Here is a 23,773-nt window from a genome sequence, read left to right as displayed (position 1 = left end):
TGGACTCACCATTTATTAGGAAAGAAAACATTATTTATGCTTACCTGATAAATTTCTTTCTTTCCGGATATGGTGAGTCCACAGCCCACCCTTTATTTAAGACAGTTATTTTTTCTAAAACCTCAGGCACCTCTACACTTTTGTGTTATCTTCTTTTTCCATTTTCCTTCTGCCAAATGACTGGGGACTATGGGTAAGGGAAGTGACATATATAGCAACTTTGCTGTAGTGCTCTTTGCCTCCTCCTGCTGGCCAGTAGTAACATTCCCCCTAGTAATTGATTCCGTGGACTCACCATATCCGGAATGAAATACATTTATCAGGTAAGCATAAATTGTTATTTTTGCAATTTTGACAGTAAATACATTATTTTCGTACAGTGGATCTCATTGATGAAGATCTAGAAGAGAAGGCTGAGGACACAGACTGTGATGGTTGTTCATTACCTGATGATTCTCCTGAGGTAACAATAACCACTTCTATATTTTACACAATTTAAAAGTACATAATATACTGTGATATAGAAATTAAGTATGCAGAATTTAACTTTGTATCCACCTTTGAGTACTTTTGAGGGCTCTTTCTTCTAAGAAATTAAATTTGTCTAGGACATTTCCATTTTGCAAAGGTGTTTATGTTGCAACAATGCCAGAGATGAATTTTACATCACAGAAAAAACTGATTGACCTATAGTCGTGACATTTTTTCCCAGTCTTGTTAACAGCAAAAATCTGGTTTATCAATTCCAAATATTAGGAGTTTTTAAATTTAAGAACTGCACATTTTACACTCCCCTGGGCTTAGCATTTAGAGATTATTACTGCTTATTGATTGTGCACATGCTTAATCATAAATGTGCTCCATATTGTCTGAGATTTGCATCCAAAAACATAGTTGTATCTATATTATTATAATATCCCTTTAATTTGTAAAATTATAATTTAATTATTTTTTTATATGCATCATGTTAACTAGCAGCGAATGATCCAATTGTGTTACATTGCAACGGAATCTGATGGCGCTCTACAAATAAGTTCTAATAATTAGCACAGTATCCTAATACACGTCTTGTGTAAATGGCTTGTACAATAGTATGTCCTTTTTATTTGTGCAATATTTATGCCCAAGTGCTTAGGACATTAAAACAAATGGAAATCATCGAGCTCAGGAATGCAGTTACAAAGATTATTTGTAGGAAACATTCCAATAACATTTACTGTGACATTAGTTAAGAAAAAAAAGTGTTGTAAAAAAAAATACAATAGAAAATTGTGTTTTTTAATAATTGTTAATTGCTATCATCTTATTTTTCCGCAGTCCGCAAAATTAAATGATATAAGATACTGCGCTGATAAAGCCAGACTTAAAAGGTGAGAAATCGGAGAAATGTGACATTTGCAAAATAAATGTTGAAATGAATTAAAGGGACATGAAACCCAATGTTTTTCTTTTATGATTTAGATATAGCAGGTGATTTGAAATAAGTTTCCAATTTACTTTTGTTATCTAATATGTATTGTTCTCACTAAATATATAATATATATATATATATATCCTCCATGTGTATCTGCACTCTCAATCTCCTCCAGTCATCAACCAGGGTGCCAGGTCAGTAATATTCACGGTATTTTCAAAATAGGACTGCACTCGCTGGATTTAAGCATAAAACTTATTTTATTTTATTTTATTGTGGTAACGTTTCGGAGTCCACAGACTCCTTCCTCAGACCAGTACTGGTCTGAGGAAGGAGTCTGTGGACTCCGAAACGTTACCACAATAAAATAAAATAAGTTTTATGCTTAAATCCAGCGAGTGCAGTCCTATTTTGAAAATACTATATATATATATATATATATATATATATATATAGGAATATCTATTTATAAATACATAGAACATAAAAAAACTGTGTGAAAAACATTGGAATGTGACATATTTACATTAAATATATAGTTAAAACCTTTATTAAATATGAATATTGCATAAATATGATTTTACATGTGTTCAGCTACTTGACTGCAAAGGGCTCAATTGCACTTATATATATATATATATATATGTCTATATATGTGCATATATGTATTTATGTGTTTACATACATATATACACACATAAATACATATGTACACACATACATATACATTTTTAGACATGTTTATGTATGTATCTCTATGTTAAAGCCTTTTGCATGGTTTTTGAATACCTGAACCCTCATATTTGAGCCTTTATAACTTTTTAATGTAATTTTTTTAATAATAATTTTTATTAGATAGTGTTATGAGTAGAACTGTATTTTTGATGTGTTTTGTGTAACTTTTCTGTCTTGTGTAACTGTTAACCAGAGCTCTGGAGTCGTGCAATCCCGACGCACATTAAATTAAATTGCTCTTGATCGAACAGGTTTACTTTCAACTTGTAATACGTGCGCTGCTTGCAACGTGCACAAAGAGCCACAATAAACCACTTTTTACTTGTTGCAACTGTTAGTGTGGCACTCATAAATTTTCAAGTAGACTGTCCCTTTAAATGTACCGTTTACTAGAGCATTTATATCACATAATGTCATGGTAACCTTTCATATATCTTGTGTGTTAAACATTAGTATGACCAGATTATTAACACAATACATTTAAACTGCAATATTAAAATGTTACTAGTTGGGCTTAAAGTGTACTCAGGCAAGCAACTGATAAGAGTTTGTTATATTCAAGCTGCTGCATGAACACTCTTTCTCCCTATATTGGGCTCGATTTACCAAGCTAGGGCGGACTGGGACGTACATATTCGCCCCTGTCTGCTCCAGCTCGCCTCTGGCGGGCAGCAATCCGCTGACGGAATTCAACTTTCCACACAAGAGCTATTTTGTGCTCACATGCAATCCTGTCCGCGTACATCCAATAGCGTGCAGGCTGGAGCTGTCAATCTCCCCTGTCATACAAGAGGTGGAGAATAGGGTAGGAAGCAGCAGTCTGATGATCACTGCTTGAGAAATACTGACTGCGGGTTATCTTGTGATAACCTGCAGTCATAGGGAGGAGAAGGGCTTGCTAAATTGAGCCCATTGTGGGCTGGGTGACAACTGTGATAAAATGTATACATAAGATGAGAATCTTAAATAGACAAATAAAAGGAAGGAAATTATAGTTTATTCTGCTTAAACAATATAATTTGGTATTATATTATGGCAGTGTATCTGCTATACCCTGTCACTCTAAGGAGGTATTTTGAAAGACAACCAAATATATGCCTAGTTTTAGAGTTCTGCGTTAGCCGTCAAAACCAGCATTAGGGGGTCCTAACGCTGGTTTTGGCCTACCGCTGGTATTTAGAGTCTTGTAGGTAAGGGTCTAACGCTCACTTTCCAGCCGCAAATTTTCCATACCGCAGATCCCCTTACGTCAATTGCGTATCCTATCTTTTCAATGGGATCTTTCTAACGACAAGACTCCAGCCGCAGGAAAAAGTCAGGAGTTAAGAGCTTTATGGGCTAACGCCGGTTCATAAAGCTCTTAACTACTGTGTTCTAAAGTACACTAACACCCATAAACTACCTATGTACCCTTAAACCGAGGCCCCCCCACATCGCTGCCACTCTAATAAATTTTTGTAACCCCTAATCTGCCGACCGCACACCGCCGCCACCTACATTATCCCTATGTACCCCTAATCTGCTGCCCCTAACATCGCCGACCCCTATATTATATTTATTACCCCCTAATCTGCCCCCCCCACGTCGCCGCTACCTACTTACACTTATTAACCCCTAATCTGCCGACCGAACCTCACAGCTACTATAATAAATGTATTAACCCCTAATCCGCCTCACTCCCGACTCAAAAACCCTATAATAAATAGTATTAACCCCTAATCTGCCCTCCCTAACATCGCCGACACCTAACTTCAAGTATTAACCCTAATCTTCCGACCGGACCTCACCGCTACTATAATAAATGTATTAACCCCTAAAGCTAAGTCTAACCCTAACACCCCCCCTAAGTTAAATATAATTTAAATCTAACGAAATAAAATAAATCTTATTAAATAAATTAATCCTATTTAAAGCTACTTACCTGTAAAATAAACCCCAATATAGCTTCAATATAACAAATAATTATATTGTAGCTATTTTAGGATTAAATCTTCCTACCTTATCTTCACCACGCCGGGTACCACCGATCCGTCCAGAAGAGGGTCTGAATTCTTCATCCTATCCGGCAAGAAGAGGTCCAGAAGAGGGTCCGAAGTCTTCATCCTATCCGACAAGAAGAGGGCATCCGGACCGGTAGACATCTTCATCCAGACGGCATCTTCAATCTTCTTCCATCCAGCGCGGAGCGGGACCATCTTGAAGCAGCCGACGCGGATCCATCCTCTTCTTCTGGCGACTCCCGACGAATGAAGGTTCCTTTAAGTGACGTCATCCAAGATGGCGTCCCTCGAATTCCGATTGGCTGATAGGATTCTATCAGCCAATTGGAATTAAGGTAGGAAACATCTGATTGGCTGATTGAATCAGCCAATCAGATTCAAGTTCAATCGGATTGGCTGATCCAATCAGCCAATCAGATTGAGCTTGCATTCTATTGGCTGTTCCGATCAGCCAATAGAATGCGAGCTCAATCTGATTGGCTGATTGGATCAGCCAATTGGATTGAACTTGCATCTGATTGGCTGATTCAATCAGCCAATCAGATTTTTCCTACCTTAATTCCGATTGGCTGATAGAATCCTATCAGCCAATCGGAATTCGAGGGACGCCATCTTGGATGACGTCCCTTAAAGGAACCTTCATTCGTCGTCTAGTCGTCGGGAGAAGAGGATGTTCCGCGCCGGAGGTCTTGAAGATGGAGCCGCTCCTCGTCGGATGGATGAAGATAGAAGATGCCGCTTGGATGAAGATGTTTGCCGGTTCGGATCTCCTCTTCTTGCCGGATAGGATGAAGACTTCGGAGCCTCTTCTGGACCTCTTCTTGCCGGATAGGATGAAGACTTCGGAGCCTCTTCTGGACGGATCGGTGATACCCGGCGTGGTGAAGATAAGGTAGGAAGATCTTCAGGGGCTTAGTGTTAGATTTTTTAAGGGGGGTTTGGGTTAGATTTAGGGGTATGTGGGTGGTGGGTTGTAATTTGGGGGGGGGTATTGTATGTTTTTTTACAGGCAAAAGAGCTGTTTTCTTTGGGGCATTCCCCGCAAAGGCCCTTTGAAGGGCTGGTAAGGTAAAAGAGCTGTAAAATTTTTATTTTAGAATAGGGTAGGGCATTTTTTAATTTTGGGGGGCGTTGTTATTTTTTTAGGGGGCTTAGAGTAGGTGTAATTAGTTTAAAATTCTTGTAATCTTTTTTTTATTTTTTTGTAATTTAGTGTTTGTTTTTTTTTGTAATTTAGTGTTTGTTTGTTTTTGTAATTTAGTTTAGTTGATTTAATTGTAGGTAGTTTATTTAATTAATTTATTGATAGTGTAGTGTTAGGTTTAATTGTAACTTAGGTTAGGATTTATTTTACAGGTAATTTTTTAATTATTTTAACTAGGTAGCTATTAAATAGTTATTAACTATTTAATAGCTATTGTACCTAGTTAAAATAAATACAAAGTTGCCTGTAAAATAAATATTAATCCTAAAATAGCTACAATATAATTATTTGTTATATTGTAGCTATATTAGGGTTTATTTTACAGGTAAGTATTTAGCTTTAAATAGGATTAATTTATTTAATAAGATTTATTTTATTTCGTTAGATTTAAATTATATTTAACTTAGGGGGGTGTTAGTGTTAGGGTTAGACTTAGCTTTAGGGGTTAATACATTTATTATAGTAGCAGTGAGGTCCGGTCGGCAGATTAGGGGTTAATAAGTGAAGGTAGGTAGCGGCGACGTTGGGGGGGGCAGATTAGGGGGTAAAAAATATAATATAGGGGTCGGCGGTGTTAGGGGCAGCAGATTAGGGGTACATAGGGATAACGTAGGTTGCTGCGGTGTACAAAGCGGCAGATTAGGGGTTAAAAATAATATGCAGGGGTCAGCGATAGCGGGGGCGGCAGATTAGGGGTTAATAAGTGTAAGGTTAGGGGTGTTTAGTCTCTGGGTACATGTTAGGGTGTTAGGTGCAGACTTAGGAAGTGTTTCCCCATAGGAAACAATGGGGCTGCGTTAGGAGCTGAATGCTGCTTTTTTGCAGGTGTTAGGTTTTTTTCCAGCTCAAACTGCCCCATTGTTTCCTATGGGGGAATCGTGCACGAGCACGTTTTTGAAGCTGGCCGCGTCCATAAGCAACGCTGGTATTGAGAGTTGCAGTGGCGGTAAATTATGCTCTACGCTCCCTTTTTGGAGCCTAATGCAGCCCTTCAGAGAACTCTAAATACCAGCGTTGTTTAAAAGGTGCGGGGGGAAAAAACCATGCATAGCTAACGCACCCCTTCTAACGCAAAACTCTAAATCTAGGCGATAGTTTATTACATAGCTGGGTGCTGTCCTTTCTAAATTACAGGTAAATCTCAGACATTTGTATAACTTGCAAAACAATTATAAAATTCTAGCTTGTTTCTGCTCTCTGTTCTATATCTGTTGTTGGATGATGTAATTATATTTGTTTGCTTTTATATAGTAATTTGTATTTAAGTTTATGTAAATTGTTAATTATTTTGATAGTTCACAATCGGGAGATCACATAGGAAGGAAAAAGGAACAAGAACTGACCTGGGAAAGTGATGACTTATCACTAGAATCATTAAGCAAAGATATTCCAGGTAAAAAAATGCACTGTGCTCATTTTCTTATGGGCTATAGTAGGGATGGTTGAATGTTTCACCAAATTTACTAAAAAAAAAAACTTTACAGAACACTAAACATTTGTTTTTGCAAAACCAAAAAGTTTTTATTCACATTATTAAATGTACCATTTGAATATTCATATATTAACATTCAAATGTTAATCCTCAGACTTCAGTGTATGTGTGTATACATTTTAAAATGATAGAAGGAATTTATGGGGAACATTAGTTCCCTATGTTACAGCAAAATTTGAACAAAATATCATTACATACTGAGCAGCTGCATAATATATCTATAGTATATTAAGATATTTGATCATCAAAACAAATTGACCACTGCAGAAATTGACCACTACTAATTTGTTTTTGAGAATTTGTCTACTGCAAAATAGTTGACCATTATTCCAAATCATTTGACGTGAAAATCAGATATTGTTAGATATTGAAGTGTTAACCTAAATTCTGTAGAGATTTTCAAATGATAGAATAAATTTCATGGAACATTATTTCCCTAAGTAATAGTAAAATTTGAACAATTTGCATATCGTTGCACACTGAGCAGCTGGATAATATATCTATATTTTATTTAAGATATTTGATCATCAAAGCAAATTCACCACTACTGATTGGTTTTTGAAAAATTGTCTTCTGCAAAATTGTTAACCATTATTCCAAATTAGACATGTGCATGGCGAAAAAATTTGGTTCGGTTCGGAGCGATTCGAATTCGGAAAAATTTGAATCAATTCGGTTCGGATTTGTTTCGGATTCATTCGGATTAGGTTAGGTGGGATTAGACTAGTATTATGTACTAAATTCGGCTGGATTCGGTTCGGAATTTCGGTAAGTGTTAGGTGGGATTAGACTTATACTGTACAATACTAGTGTAGTCCATGGCCATCCGAATTTACCGAATAAATCCGAAGTAATTTGGATTTATTCGGTAAATTCGGCAGTATTTTAATTCGGAAATTCAGTTCGATCCGAATCGCCGAATTTTCAGAATTTCCGAATCGATCTGAAACGAATCGCACATATCTATTCCAAATCATTTGACATGAAAACCAGAACTTATTAGTTTTCTAGATACTATCATGGAATGTTATGTTGTGTTACGTCACATTCCCTTTCTATGTATTGCATATATATATATATATCATGCAAGATATGCAAATTATCACAAATTCTTCGTTACCAGACTGCTTCATAGTGACAGATGAAGAACTCTCCTCCCTTCCTCTCGTTCAAGTTATGCCTTCCGGCAGGTATTCAGGTTCCCACTTAAAGCAGGTTATACGAACAATTCATGGCATGCTTGATCAAGGTGTCCCTTCAGAGGAGTTTGAGGTAAATATTTATATTTAATATAGTGTTTTATGTTGTCATGGATAGAATATCTTGTATGAGGAGAGATTATACATATAGTTTCCTTTTGTTCCTTCTAAAATAGTTACGTTTATAATGTGTGGGTTTTTAAAGTAATATAAAATAAATCTGCATTTCTTAGAAGACATGTGGAGGTTATGGTATGTATCATCAGAACATACATATTGTAATATTTATAATGCATTGTCTCACCATTTAATTTTAGTTAAAATTTGTGCCTGTCCATTTTCATAATGGGGATTTATATTGGAAAACATAAATTGTGAATTATATTAAGCATCATATATGAAAAGTTTTAATATATATGCATTAAATACAATTTTTTTCAAACTCTATTAATATTTCCATGGCACCTCAGAGGCACCTTTTTCTGCCAGGCCATTGAGATGCAAGGGTATAAAAACCTCAGAAATCGGTATCATCGGTTTTAAAATCAGTAAGAACAAATACATATTGATAATGTTTAAAGCTATTTATTACTATCCTATAATATAAAAGGCCAAGTGTGTTTGTCCGAAGCTGTCATGCGCAGTTGAGACTACGCAAGGACAAACGCACCTGACTTTACACAAACTAACCTGGCATCTGCCAAGTGCCGATCGATGTGAGAGGGACGTGACGTGGGCGGGGACGGACGTGACATGGGCGGGGCCGGGTGTGCCATGGGTGAGGTCGGGCAGCACTGGGCGGGCGTGAGAGAGCTCAAAAGATGGGGGATAGAAGGAAAGCAAAAAGACAAAGAGGTGGGATAGAGAGCAAAAGAGGGTGGAGGGAGAGCAAAAGAAAGGGGGGAGGGAGAGCAAAAGAGAGGGGGAGGGAGAGCAAAAGAAAGGGGAGAGAGAGAGCAAAAGAGGGGGGAGGGAGAGCAAAAGAGAGGGGGAGGGAGAGTAAAAGAAAGGGGAGAGAGACAGCAGAAGAGAGGGGGGAGAATGGGGAGAGAGAGAGCAAAAGAGAGGGGGGAGAGAGAAAGCAAAAGAGAGGGGGAGAGAGAAAGCAAAAGAGAGGGGGAGAGAGAAAGCAAAAGAGAGGGGGAGAGAGAAAGCAAAAGAGAGGGGGAGAGAGAGAGCAAAAGAGAGGGGGGGAGAGAGCAAAAGAGAGGGGGGAGAGAGAGAACAAAAGAGAGGTGGGAGAGAGAGAGCACAGGAGAGGGGGAGAGAGAGCATAAGAAAGGGGGGAGAGAGAACAAAAGAGAGGGGGGAGAGAGAGCAAAAGAGAGGGGGTGGGGAGAGAGAGCAAAAGAGAGGGGGGGAGAGTGCAAAACAGAGGGGGAGAGAGAGAGTGCAAAAGAGGGGGAGAGAGAGAGTGCAAAAGAGGGGAGATAGAGAGAGCAAAAGAGGGGAGATAGAGAGAGCAAAAGAGAGGGGGGAGAGAGAGAGCAAAAGAGAGGGGAGACAGCACAAAAGAGAGGGGGGACAGCGCAAAAGAGGGGGGAGAGAGCACAAAAGACAGGGGGGACAGCTCAAAAGAGAGGGGGAAGAGAGCACAAAAGAGAGGGAAGAGAGAGCAAAAGAAAGGGGAGAGAAAGAGAGCAAAAGAGAGGGGGGAGAGAGAGAGAGCAAAAGAGAGGGGGGAGAGAGAGAGAGCAAAAGAGAGGGGGGAGAGAGAGAGAGCAAAAGAGAGGGGGGAGAGAGAGCAAAAGAGAGGGGGGAGAGAGAGAGAGCAAAAGAGAGGGGGGAGAGAGAGAGAGCAAAAGAGAGGGGGGAGAGAGAGCAAAAGAGAGGGGGGAGAGAGAGCAAAAGAGAGGGGGGAGAGAGAGCAAAAGAGAGGGGGAGAGAGAGCAAAAGAGAGGGGGAGAGAGAGAGTAAAAGAGGGGGAGAGAGAGAGCATACAAGGGGGGAGGGAGAGCAAAAGAGAGGGGGAAGGAGAGCAAAAGAAAGGGGAGAGAGAGCAAAAGAGGGGAGAGAGACAGCAAAAGAGAGGGGGGAGAATGGGGAGAGAGAGAGCAAAAGAGAGGGGGAGAGAGAGAGCAAAAGAGAGGGGGAGAGAGAAAGCAAAAGAGGGGGAGAGAGAGAGAGCAAAAGAGGGGGAGAGAGAGAGCAAAAGAGAGGGGGCGAGAGAGAGAGCATAAGAAAGGGGGGAGAGAGAGAGAACAAAAGAGGGGGGAGAGAGAGAGCTAAAGAGAGGGGGAGAGAGAGCAAAAGAGAGTGGGAGAGCAAAAGAGAGGGGGTGGGAAAGAGAGCAAAGAGAGGGAGGGAGAGAGAGTGCAAAAGAGAGGGCGAGAGAGAGAGTGCAAAAGAGTGGGGGAGAAAGAGAGCAAAAGAGGGGAAATAGAGAGAGCAAAAGAGAGGGGGAGAAAGGGGAGAGGGAGAGCAAAAGAGAGGGGGGAGAGAGAGAGCAAAAGAGAGGGGGGAGAGAGAGCATAAGAAAGGGGGGAGAGAGAGAGAACAAAAGAGAGGGGGGACAGCTCAAAAGAGAGGGGGAAGAGAGCACAAAAGAGAGGGAAGAGAGAGCAAAAGAGAGGGGGAGAGAGAGCAAAAGAGAGGGGGGGAGAGAGAGAGAGCAAAAGAAAGAGGGAGAGAGAGAGCATACGAGAGGGGGGAGAGAGAGCAAAAGAGGGGGGTAGAGAGAGCACAAGAGGGGGGATAGAGAGAGGAAAGGAGAGAGACAGCAAAAGAGAGGGGGGATGGAGAGAGAGAGGGAGAGAGAGGGGGGAGAGAGAGAGCAAAAGAGAGGGGAGAGAGAGCAAGCAAAAGAGAGGGGGGAGAGAGAGAGCAAGCAAAAGAGAGGGGGGAGAGAGAGAGCAAAAGAGAGGGGGGAGAGAGAGAGCAAAAGAGAGGGGGGAAGAGAGAGAGCAAAAGAGAGGGGGGAAGAGAGAGAGCAAAAGAGAGGGGGGAAGAGAGAGAGAGCAAGAGAGAGGGGGAAGAGAGCACAAAAGAGAGGGAAGAGAGAGCAAAAGAGAGGGGGAAGAGAAAGAGAGCAAAAGAGATGGGGGGAGAGAGAGAGAGCATACGAGAGGGGGAGAGAGCATACGAGAGGGGGAGAGAGAGCGCATACGAGAGGGGGGAGAGAGAGCAAAAGAGGGGGGGAGAGAGAGCAAAAGAGAGAGGGGAAGAGAGAGAGCAAAAGAGAGGGGGAAGAGAGCCTAAAAGAGAGGGAAGAGAGAGCAAAAGAGAGGGGGGAGAGAAAGAGAGCAAAAGAGATGGGGGGAGAGAGAGAGAGCAAAAGAGAGGGGGAGAGAGAGAGCATATGAGAGGGGGAGAGAGAGAGCAAAAGAGAGGGGGGAGAGAGAGAGCAAAAGAGAGGGGGGAGAGAGAGAGCAAAAGAGGGGGAGAGAGAGAGCAAAAGAGAGGGGAGAGAGAGAGCAAAAGAGAGGGGGGGAGAGAGAGCAAAAGAGAGGGGGCACAGCGCAAAAGAGGGGAAAGAGAGACAGAGATAGAGAGTGCAAAAGAGAGGGGGGGAGAGAGAACAAAAGAGAGGGGGAGAGAGAGAGCAAAAGAGAGGGGGAGAGAGAGAAAAAAAAAAGAGGGAGAGAGAGCAAAAGAGAGGGGGAGAGAGAGAGAGCAAAAGAGGGGGAGAGAGAGCAAAAGAGAGGGTGGTAGAGACAGCAAAAGAAAGGGGGAGACAGCAAAAGAGAGGGGGGAGAGAGAGCACGAGGGGGGATAGAGAGAGCAAGCACAAGAGGGGGGATAGAGAGAGCAAAAGATGGGGTATAGAGAGTGGAAAAGAGAGGTAGAGAGACGGCAAAAGAGAGGGGAAGAGAGACAGCAAAATAGAGGGGGGAGAGAAAGAGAGAGCAAAAGAGGGGGAGGGAGGGAGAGAGAGCAAAAGAGGGGGACAGAGAGCAAAAGAGAAGGGAGAGAGACAGCAAAACAGAAGGGGAGGAAGGGGAGAGAGAGAGCAAAAGAGGGAGAGAGCGAGAGCAAAAGAGAGGGGGAGAGCGCAAAAGAGAAGGGAGAGAGAGCGCAAAGATAGGGGTGGAACGAGAGGGGGGGAGAGACAGCTAAAGAGAGGGGGGAAAGAGCAAAAGAGAAAGGATAGAGAGAAAAAAAGAGGGGGGAGAGAGAGAGCAAAAGAGAGGGGGGGAGAGAGAGCAAAAAAGGGGTGATAGAGACAGCAAAAAAGGGGTGATAGAGACAGCAAAAGAGGAGGGGGAGAGAGAGCGCAAAACAGAGGGGGAGAGAGCACAAAAGAGGGGGAGAGAGCGAAAAGAGAGGGAGGAGGAGAGCGAGCAAAAGAGAGGGGGGAGAGAGAGGGAGAGAGAGCAAAAGAGAGGGGGGATAGAGTGAGAGCAAGGGGTGGAACAGCTGTACTGCAAAAAAATGTCCCATGTACACGGGCTTTAGGACTAGTTATTGAATATTTGATTTTGAGCCTATGAATATAAAGTTTGTAACATTATTAGAATAACATTATTTATTGATAGTCTTTTTAATGATTTTAATTGTGGTGTTGTATATAGGAGAAGAAGCCCTAGTTGGTGCACCCCTTTTTAATTTGAGTTTGATAGATACAAGTGTATAATTACTGTACACAGCTATGACTACATTTTGTGACTGCACATGCTTTTAAAGAGACATTAAATACTTCATATATTTTATGCAACTCCCTCTAATCATGGGAGCTGCCATTTTGGAACCTAGGTTACACTGCAGGTATCTGAAGGAGAGGTGCTGCACATATGCAAATGCATCAGCCCTAGAATGCAGTGAAAACTAGATTTCAACATGGCAGCACCTATGACTAGAGAGAGGTGTGAATAACCTGAATACTATGCTTATAAAATGTATTTAGTTTTTAATGCCCTTTTAATAGTGTCAGCTTTTATGAGATTGTGAGCATACAGCTCAGTGTCACAAGAGTGCATTATATGCGTCCTACTGTGCCCACATTAATTAAACTAGCGATGTCCAGAAATGAGCATAAAGACAAATTTCTGGAGTCGCTAGTGACTTACGGCACTTTAGAAACTGCCGGCGCCTAAGAAAAGTAAATAAAATAACAAATCTCCCGTAAAAGTCTAACACGCCTCATAAAAAATAAGCCCGACACGTAAAACCCCTATATCCGCAATCCTCTTCGTTCGACGTCCAACTGAAGAATGAAGGTTCCTTTAAATGACGTCATCCAAGATGGCATCCCTTCAATTCCGATTGGCTGATAGAATTCTATCAGCTAATCGGAATTAAGGTAGGAAAAATCCTATTGGCTGATGCAATCAGCCAATAGGATTGAGCTCGCATTCTATTGGCTGATTGGATCAGCCAATCGGATTGAACTTCAATGCTATTGGCTGATTGCATCAGCCAATAGAATTTTATTAGCCAATCAGAATTAAGGTAGGAAAAATCCTATTGGCTGATGCAATCAGCCAATAGGATTGAAGTTCAATCCGATTGGCTGATCCAATCAGCCAATAGGATTGAGCTCGAATTCTATTGGCTGTTCCAATCAGTCAATAGAATGCAAGCTCAATCCTATTGTCTGATTGCATCAACCAATAGGATTTTTCCTACCTTAATTCCAATTGGCTGATAGAATTCTATCAGCCAATCGGAATTGAAGGGACGCCATCTTGGATGACGTCATTTAAAGGAACCTTCATTCTTCAGTTTGACGTCGAACGAAGAGGATGCTCCGCGTCGGATGTCTTCAAGATGGAGCCGCTCCTCGTCGGATGGAAGAAGATAGAAGATGCCGCTTGGATGAAGACTTCTGCCCGGATCGGATTAAGACTTCTGCCCGGCTGGGTGAAGACGGCTCAAGGTAGGGTGATCTTCAAGGGGTTAGTGTTAGGTTTTTTTAAGGGGGGATTGGGTGGGTTTTAGAGTAAGGTTGGGTGTGTCGGTGGTGGGTTTTAATGTTGGGGGGTTGTATATCTTTTTTTTACAGGTAAAAGAGCTGATTACTTTGGGGCAATGCCCCGCAAAAAAGCCCTTTTGAGGTCTATTTGTAATTTAGTATAGGGTAGGGAATTTTATTATTTTGGGGGGCTTTTTTATTTTATTAGGGGGCTTAGATTAGGTGTAATTAGTTTAAACTTCTTGTAATTTTTTTTTATTTTCTGTAATTTAGTGTTTGTTTTTTGTACTTTAGTTTAGTTTATTGTATTTAATTTTAGGTAATTGTAGTTAATTAATTTAATTTATTTAATGATAGTGTAGTGTTAAGTGTAATTGTAACTTAGGATAGGATTTATTTTACAGGTACATTTGTATTTATTTTAACTAGGTAGCTATTAAATAGTTAATAACTATTTAATAACTATTGTACCTAGTTAAAATAAATACAAAGTTGCCTGTAAAATAAAAATAAATCCTAAAATAGCTACAATGTAATTAATAATTATATTGTAGCTATCTTAGGGTTTATTTTATAGGTAAGTATTTAGTTTTAAATAGGAATAATTTAGTTAATAATAGTAAATTTATTTAGATTTATTTAAATAATATTTAAGTTAGGGGGTGTTAGGGTTAGACTTAGGTTTAGGGGTTAATAACTTTATTATAGTGGCAGCGACGTTGGCGGCGGCAGATTAGGGGTTAATACATTTAATAGGCTATGTGGGCTATGGCGGTTTAGGGGTTAATACTTGAATAGGTTAATTGTGTTGTGGGCTATGGCGTTTTAGGGGTTAATAATTTAGTTATTACTTGCGGTGTGGGTTTGATGGCGGATATAGGGGTTAATAGACTTTATTAGTTATTGCGGTGGGGGATTGCGGTTGACAGGTAGATAGACATTGAGCATGCGTTAGGTGTTAGTTTATTTTTGCAGGCATTTTCGTGAGTTACGGTGCTCCCATACTCAGCGCAAGGCCTGCTACGGCTGCCTTTTATGGCGAGGTAAAAATGGAGTAAGATTTCCCCATTTTCGTCACGTAAAGGCCTTGCGCTGGATATTGGATACCGATTTACGACGCTGTCCCATGTTAGCCTATGCGAGTAATAATTGCGAGCGACGGGTGAAATATACGCACGTAACTTGTATGCTACGTGTATATGTAATACCAAAATCGCGTAAAATCTGGCGTCGCCGGCTTTTGCGGGCAACGCTGCATATGTAATGGAGGCCCTAGTGTTTAAACCCTTGAGACGGGATTTGACAGGGCACCTTTAAAAATGAATTCAGGAAATTATATTTAAGTGCAAGTTCTATATATGTGTTTCACTGTGAAATTAAACAGGATTGTGGGACTTATTTGTTTTTTTATTTTCATAGAATCTTCAAGATTTAAAACCTCTGGATGAATGTCTTATTGGACAAACAAAAGAGAACAAAAAGAAAAACCGATACAAGAATATCCTTCCATGTAAGTAGCATTAAATATATCTTAAATTCATTCTCATTTACCTTTCCTTTAAAAAACCAATTTTACAGCAACATTTGCTATTTGTTCGTGTGAAAGTAACACAAACTCTCTATCCACATACAAATATGTTATATATTTATTATTTATAGGCGCCTACAAATTCTGTGCTCAAAACTCATTGCGTAAGGAGCATAACAAGAAAATTTAATAGGTTGTGAGAACTGCTCATAGCAGTTGGGTATTTAGGTTTTGGGCTGCCTTTAGGAACTCAAAATTTTGCTGCACCCCTCAGGTTTTAGGCTGTTTTTGATCATAATATTTTTTGGTCAGGGTGTAATTTTACTTTATATATAAAATACAGACGGCTAGCACTAGTTAAGTCAACTGCCGCTCCCTACAGAGACTCAAAAAGTGCTGCCCCCTCCAGTCTGACGCCCTAGGCAAGTGCCTTGTTTGCCTAGGCCAAAATATGCCCCTGGCTCATAGGTGTACAACCTCACATTTACTCATGGTTTGTCACTGTCTAGCTATGAAATCAAATGCAAAAGAGAGACACCCAAGAGCACATTTGTCAAGGGCTCTAGAGTCGCCTTCTCATGTATAAGTTTTATAGTTATACTGAGGGTACTTAGTATAAAGCAATATCTTTCTTCTTGTATATCCTATTTTCCCCATCCTATGTAAAATAAAACTTTATAAATGAAGCTAGTTGACCACAGTATTTTACTTCAGCTATAGAGGACCTCACAGTAGAATTTGGTGATCTAATCAGGTTTATTCACTTTATTTTAGGGCATGGGCCATGAATGGCACCCAAGGATAACAAATAGACACCCTCCTCATTTATAAGCAGTGATTTAGAATTGTGTACTTAATGTGTAGTTTGTTTTTTAATTGAAAAAAATACACCTAGCAACACATTTAAAGACAGAGTTTTTTTGCTTCCTGTCAATTCAGATGATGGAACAAGAGTGCCCATTGGAACAAGCGAAGGATATATCAATGCAAGTTTTATCAAGATTCCAGTTGGCAATGAGGAATTTGTTTATATTGCATGCCAGGGACCTCTTCCCTCTACAGTGGCAGACTTTTGGCAGATGGTATGGGAACAAAATTCTAGTGTGATTTCCATGATGACCCAGGAAGTAGAAGGAGAGAAGATAAAGTGTCAGCGATACTGGCCTGATGTACCTGGCAGACCCATGAGGATATACAAACAACTCCAGCTTACACTATTGAAAACGCAACAAATGGAGAGCTTTGTATTAAGAGTTCTAGAGTTACATAATATTTCGGTGAGAAATTGTTGGTCTTTGTGAATTCCGTTCGGTGACATCTTTAAACTTCCTTCTCTTGTGTGCAATTGAACAACTTCTTGTGCTATTCTGTTATTCATAAATCATTGCATGTTGATAATCTCAATTTTTTTTCATAAATAATCCTTTTAAAAAATAATATGCCAAAAATAAAATCAAAGGTTTTCACTACATTTATGTTCGGGTGATACATAAGCAAATTAAGGTTTATTAAATAATAATTTACTGCAATCGTACACTTAAATTCTAATTATTTGTTGGTTGGCTAAAACTTAATGCATGATAAGTTAAAGGACCACTAAACACAGTACTATAGTATATTCAACCAATTCATAATAAAAAGACAATACAAAAGCACTCCTTGAATTTCAAATGAGTAGTAGATTTTTTCTGACAAATAGAAAAGTAAGTTACTTTTTCTTCCTAATGCATCTTGTGATAGCCATCAGCCAATCACAAAATGCATATACATATATCCTGTGAGTTTTGCACATGCTCCCTATGAGCTGGTGCCTCAGAAAGTGTGCGTATATAAAAAGATTGTGCACATCTAGATAATGGAAATGAATTGGAAGCATCTTTAAAGTTGTGTGCTCTATCTGAATCATGTAAGTTTCATTTTGACTTGACTTTCCCTTTAATATTTGGTAAGGTTTAAGTCTGTAATTCTCTTTATATGAATCTGTATCACTATCAAACATTAATTTAGAGCAAACAAACATGTATTCTAATATACATTTGATTTGATAAAAAATATATCTATTTTATATGTTTTTGTCCGTAGACTAATGAACGGCGGCACATTGCTCATCTGAACTTCATTGCCTGGCCTGACCATGACACTCCTACTGATCCTAACCAGCTTCTCACGTTCATCTCCTACATGAGACACATCTATAAGTCTGGGCCAATCATAACACACTGCAGTGCAGGCATAGGACGATCAGGCACGCTCATGTGTATAGACGTCATGCTTGGTCTTATAAGTAGAGATTTAGAGGTGAGTTATACAGTTGTGATATCCAAGATAATCTGTATTAAGTGGTATTTGTAAATACTGTATACTGTCTTTGGCAAATGTATTGAAACCAGAAAATACACAGCTTTTTATTTTTTAGCCTTTTAATGAAACTAGAAATATGAGTGTCAAGACTTAGAGGTGAATCAATGGCAGTGTAGCTCTTTAACTGCCAAGAGGCTATAGTAAAATCTTGTCTGTGCATAATGCTGCTTACACTCATTTGTTATTACTTGTTTAACGTTTTATATTTAAAATATTTTTAAATTTGTTTATAATTCTCACTCTTAAAAGTATTCTGCTAGATCAATAAGATCAATATCATTTAGTATAATGGATATACCATTACCAAGCACAAACTCCACACACCTCAGTTTAAAAGGTTCACTTTATTCAAGACTGATAAAATACAGTATAGTGACGTTTTGGGGTTTCCCCCTTAATCATAAATGTATGATTAAGGGGGAAACCCTGAAACGTCACTATCCTGTATTTCTTTTACAAAGATATGACGAGTCCATGGATTTCATCCTTGCTCGTGGGATATTAACCTCCTGCTAACAGGAAGTGGCAAAGAGCACCACAGCAGAGCTGTTTATTTAGCCCCTCCCCTTCCCCTACACCCTTAGTCATTCTCTTTGCCTGTGTTATACTAGGAAGACATGGTAAAGTGAGGTGTTAGTTTTAGTTTCTTCAATCAAGAAGTTGGTTTTTTTTTTAAATGGTACCGGTGTGTACTATTTTCCTCAGGGGGATATGGAAGAAGATTTCTGCCCTGAGGTTTGATGATCTTAGCATTTGTAACTAAGATCCACGCTGGTTCCCACAAGACTTCTGAAGGTAACCATGAGACATCTTCAGTGTGGAGACCGGTTTCATGCTACAAGCAGCATTAAGGTATGTGCAGCCTTTTTTTCTGAGGAGACTTGGTGTATCAGAACTGACTGGCATTATTTCCCTGTATGGGAATGGGGTAAGCAGTAAAACCTATTTTAATAAGAGGGGTGTTACTGGAGTCCCTATTTTATATTTATCATTAGTTGATATTTGGGCATTATGTGACATGGGAGACAATATAAAAAACAATGTTTTATGTTTTTTTATTTTTGGCACTTAAAACGTATTGGTTTTATGCTTGAGCGTTATATTGTGTGTGTATTTTTACTTTAGTGCAAAACTGCATTTCCATGCGGTGTTGTTTGGGCCTACTCCAACTTTTGACCTTAAGGGGCGGATCCTATTTTGGCGCAATTTCTTCAGGCTTAGCAGCAGCAAACAGTAACTCGGTGGCTCCTGGACTGTGTAGCTGGTCTAAAGGGTTGGAAACTTGATTTGAGTACCCTGGGGGCAGGTAGGCGCCACAACAGAGTGTATTTTTATCTATCTTTTGACTATATGTTGATATAAGTACTTCTAAAGCCTTATTTCTGCCCTTGCTTCTGGGTGCAGGAATTTTTGGATTAACCAACAATATTAAGTTAAATTTGGGAATAATTTAACGTTTTTTGTGCATTTTTGATAAATTGTTCACTTTTTCTTTTCTTAAAGGCACAGTACACATTTTTTATAATGTTTATTTTATGCTATAAATAAGTGTTTAAACGACTTTTGTGGTATTACTAGTCTGTTTAACATGTCTGATATTGAGGTTTTTAATTATTCTATGTTTAGAAGCTATTGTGCAACCCCCTCTAACATTGTGTAACTTTTGTACTGAAAGGGCTTTACAATGTAAAAAGCATATTTTAAATAAAGTAAGTGTTCCTAGGGATGATTCTCAGTCTGAAGAGAATCAGGATATGCCATCCAATTCTCCCCAAGTGTCACAACCTTTTATGCCCAAACAAGCGATGCCTAGTACTTCTAGTGCATCTAATTCCTTTACTCTGCAGGAGATGGCTGCAGTTATGTTAACTACCCTTACAGAGGTATTGTCTAAATTACCAGTGTTGCAGGGTAAATGCAGTAGGTCAAGTATTAATGTAAATACTGAATCCTCTGATGCTTTAATAGCTATTTCCGATGTTTCCTCACAGTGCTCTGAGTTGGGGATTAGGGAATTACTGTCTGAGGGTGAAATTTCTGATTCAGGGAATGTTTTGCCTCAGACAGATTCGGATGCTATGTCATTTAAATTTAAGCTTGATCACCTCTGCCTGTTGCTTAGGGAGGTTTTAGCGACTCTGGATGATTGTGATCCTATTGTGATTCCTCCAGAGAAATTGTGTAAAACGGATAAATATTTGGAAGTTCCTACTTACACTGATGTTTTTCCGGTTCCTAAGAGAATTTCGGAAATTATTAGTAAGGAATGGGATAGACCAGGTATACCGTTTTTCTCCCTCTCCTAATTTTAAGAAAATGTTTCCTATATCAGATACCATTCGGGACTCATGGCAAGCGGTCCCTAAGGTAGAGGGAACTATATCTTCCCTAGCTAAGCTTACTACTATACCCATTGAGGATAATTGTGCTTTCAAGGATCCTATGGATAAGAAATTAGAGGGTCTACTAAAGAAATTATTTGTTAATCAGGGATTTCTTTTACAACCTACGGCTTGCATTGTTCCAGTAACTACTGCAGCAGCTTTTTGGTTTGAGGCTCTAGAAGAGTCTCTTAAGGTTGAGACTCCATTAGATGAAATTCTAGATAGAATTAATGCTCTTAAGCTAGCTAATTCTTTTATTACTGATGCCACTTTTCAAATTACTAAATTAGCGGGAAAAAAATTAGGATTTGCTGTTTTAGCATGTAGAGCATTGTGGCTCAAATCTTGGTCTGCTGATGTGTCATCAAAACATAAGCTTTTAGCTATTGCCTTTAAAGGTAAGACCCTTTTTGGGCCAGAATTGAAGGAGATCATTTCTGATATTACAGGAGGTAAGGGCCATGCCCTACCTCAGGATAGGTCGGTTAAAATGACTGGTAAACAGAATAATTTTCGTTCCTTTCTGAACTTTTAAAGGAGGACCCCCCGCTTCTTCTTCTTCCACAAAGCAGCATGAAGGGGTGGCCCCCGATCCGGGACCGGATCTAATAGGGGGCAGACTTTCTTTCTTTGCTCAGGCTTGGGCAAGTGATGTTCAGGATTCCTGGGCACTAGAAATAGTGACCCACGGTTATCAACTGGAATTCAAGGATTTCTCCCAAGAGGGAGATTTCATCTTTCAAAATTATCTGCAAACCAGATAAAGAGAGAGGCGTTCTTACGCTGTGTAAAAGACCTTTTTACTATGGGAGTAATCTGTCCTGTTCTAAAATTTCAACAGGGACAGGGGTTTTACTTAAACCTATTTGTGGTCCCCAAAAAAGAGGGAACTTCAGACCCATTTTTGACCTCAAGTGTCTAAACAAATTTCTAAGAGTTCCATATTCAAGATGGAGACAATTCGAACGATTTTGCCAATGATCCAGGAGGGTCAATATATGACTACCGTGGATTTGAAGGATGCTTACCTTCATATTCCAATCCACAAAGATCATCATCGGTTTCTAAGGTTTGCCTTCTTGGACAAACATTATCAGTTCGTGGCTCTTCCTTTCGGGTTGGCCACAGCACCCAGAATCTTCACAAAGGTTCTAGGGTCTCTCTTGGTGGTTCTCAAACTGCAAGGGATAGCGGTGGCGCCTTATCTGGACGATATTTTGATTCAGGCGTCAACATATCATCTGACAAAATCTCACACGGACACAGTGTTGTCTTTTCTGAGAATTCACGGCTGGAAGGTGTATGGAGGTAATTGGATTAATGGTAGCGGCAATGGACATCGTTCTGTTTGCTCGCTTTCATCTCAGACCACTGCAACTGTGCATGCTCGGTCAGTGGAATGGGGAATGTGCAGATTTATCTCCAAAGATAATTCTGGATCAAAAGACCAGAAACTCTCTTCTTTGGTGATTGTCGCCAGATCATCTGTCACAGGGGACTTGTTTCCGCAGACCCTCGTGGGTGATAGTGACAACAGATGCCAGCCTTCTGGGCTGGGGTGCAGTTTGGAACTCCCTGAAGGCTCAGGGTGTTTGGACTCAGGTGGAGTCTCTACTTCCAATCAATATTCTGCAACTGAGAGCAATATTCAATGCGCTTCAGGTGTGGCCTTAGTTGGCTTCAGCCAAATTCATCAGATTCCAGTTCCACAACATAACGACTGTGGCATATGTCAATCATCAGGGGGGAACAAGGAGTTCCTTAGCGATGATAGAAGTATCCAAGATAATCAGTTGGGCAGAGGCCCACTCTTGTCATCTGTCAGCGATTTACATCTACATCCCAGGGGTAGAGGACTGGGAAGCAGATTTTCTAAGTAGACAGACTTTTCACCCGGAGGTATTTGCCTCATTGATTCTCAGATGGGGCAGACCGGAATTGGTTTTGATGGCATCTCATCAGAATGCCAAGCTTCCAAGATACGGATCCCGGTCAAGGGATCCTCAGGCCGAACTGATAGATGCCTTGGCAGTACCTTGGTTGTTCAGCCTAGCTTATGTGTTTCCGCCGTTTCCTCTCCTCCCACGCGTGATTGCTCAAATCAAACAGGAGAGAGCTTCAGTGATCCTGATAGCGCCTGCGTGGCCACGCAGGACTTGGTATGCGGATCTAGTGGACATATCCTCTCTGCCACCGTGGAAACTTCCGTTGAGACAGGACCTTTTCATTCAAGGTCCTTTCCAACATCCAAATCTAATTTCTCTGCAACTGACTGCGTGGAGATTGAACGCTTGATTTTATCAAAGCAAGGATTCTCTGGTTCAGTTATCAATATTTTGATACAGGCTAGAAAGCCTGTCACTAGAAAAATCTATCATAAGATATGGCGTAAATATCTTTTTGGTGTGAATCCAAGGGTTACTCATGGAGTAAAGTTAGGATTCCTAGGATTTTGTCTTTTCTCCAAGAAAGATTGGAGAAAGGGTTATCAGCAAGTTCCTTAAAGGGACAAATTTCAGCTTTGTCAATTCTGTTTCACAAACGTTTGGCAAATGTATCAGATGTTCAGTCTTTTTGACAGGCTCTATCTAGAATTAAGCCTGCATTTAGACCTATTACTCCTCCCTGGAGTTTTAATTTAGTTCTTCGAGTTCTGCAAGGGGTTCCGTTTGAACATATGCATTCCATAGATATTAAACTTTTATCTTGGAAAGTTCTGTTTTTGGTTGCTACTTCTTCTGCTCGAAGAGTTTCTGAGCTTTCAGCATTACAGTGGGGTTCGTCTTATCTCATATTTCATTCTGATAAGGTGGTTTTTACGTACCAAAACTGGGTTCCTTCCTAAGATTGTTTCGAATAAGAATATTAATCAGGAAATTGTTGTTCCTTCCTTGTGTCCTAATCCTTCTTCTAAGAAGGAGCGTCTGTTACATAACTTGGACGTGGTCCGTGCCTTAAAGTTTTACTTACAGGCAACTAAGGATTTCCATCAATCATCTTCATTATTCATTGTTTATTCTGGAAAGCGTAGGGGTCAGAATGCTACAGCTACCTCTCTTTCTTTTTGGCTGAGAAGTATCATCCGCCTGGCATATGAGACTGCTGGACAGCAGCCTCCTGAAAGAATTACGTCTCATTCTTCTAGGGCTGTGGCTTCCACATGGGCTTTTAAAAACGATGCATCTGTGGAACAGATTTGTAAGGCTGCGACTTGGTCGTCCCTTCACACTTTTTCCAAATTTTACAAATTTAATACTTTTGCTTCTTCTGAGGCTATCTTTGGGAGAAAGGTTCTTCAAGCAGTGGTGCCTTCCGTTTAGGTTCCTGTCTTGTCCCTCCCTTTCATCCGTGTCCTATTGCTTTGGTATTGGTTTCCCGCAAGTAAGGATGAAATCCGTGGACTCATCATATCTTTGGAAAAGAAAACTAAATTTATGCTTACCTGACAAATTACTTTCTTTTACGATATGACGAGTCCACGGCCCACCCTGTTCTTTTTAAGACAGTTTTTCTTTATATTTTTTGTAAACTTCAGTCACCTCTGCACCTTTTTAGCCTTTCCTTTTTCTCTTCCTATACCTTCGGCTGAAGGTGGAGGGGAAGGG

The 23,773-nt window shown here is 40.1% G+C and overlaps 1 protein-coding gene across 2 annotated transcripts in view; it reads left to right on the top strand.

Annotated features, from left to right (window-relative positions):
* PTPN13 (protein tyrosine phosphatase non-receptor type 13) overlaps positions 1 to 23,773 on the top strand; it is a 565,956-nt gene that overhangs the window by 529,253 nt on the left and 12,930 nt on the right. For both annotated transcript variants that reach the window (XM_053703380.1, XM_053703379.1), the window contains 7 exons: positions 381 to 463; positions 1,318 to 1,370; positions 6,649 to 6,746; positions 7,969 to 8,117; positions 15,315 to 15,405; positions 16,363 to 16,700; positions 17,506 to 17,721. In XM_053703380.1, the coding sequence (XP_053559355.1) occupies positions 381 to 463; positions 1,318 to 1,370; positions 6,649 to 6,746; positions 7,969 to 8,117; positions 15,315 to 15,405; positions 16,363 to 16,700; positions 17,506 to 17,721 (1,028 nt within the window). The remainder of the gene's footprint in view (positions 1 to 380; positions 464 to 1,317; positions 1,371 to 6,648; positions 6,747 to 7,968; positions 8,118 to 15,314; positions 15,406 to 16,362; positions 16,701 to 17,505; positions 17,722 to 23,773) is intronic.

The sequence above is a fragment of the Bombina bombina genome, chromosome 2 (assembly GCF_027579735.1).
Source record: "Bombina bombina isolate aBomBom1 chromosome 2, aBomBom1.pri, whole genome shotgun sequence".
Taxonomy (NCBI): Eukaryota; Metazoa; Chordata; class Amphibia; order Anura; family Bombinatoridae; genus Bombina; species Bombina bombina.
This window is presented reverse-complemented; position numbering and strand designations above follow the sequence as displayed.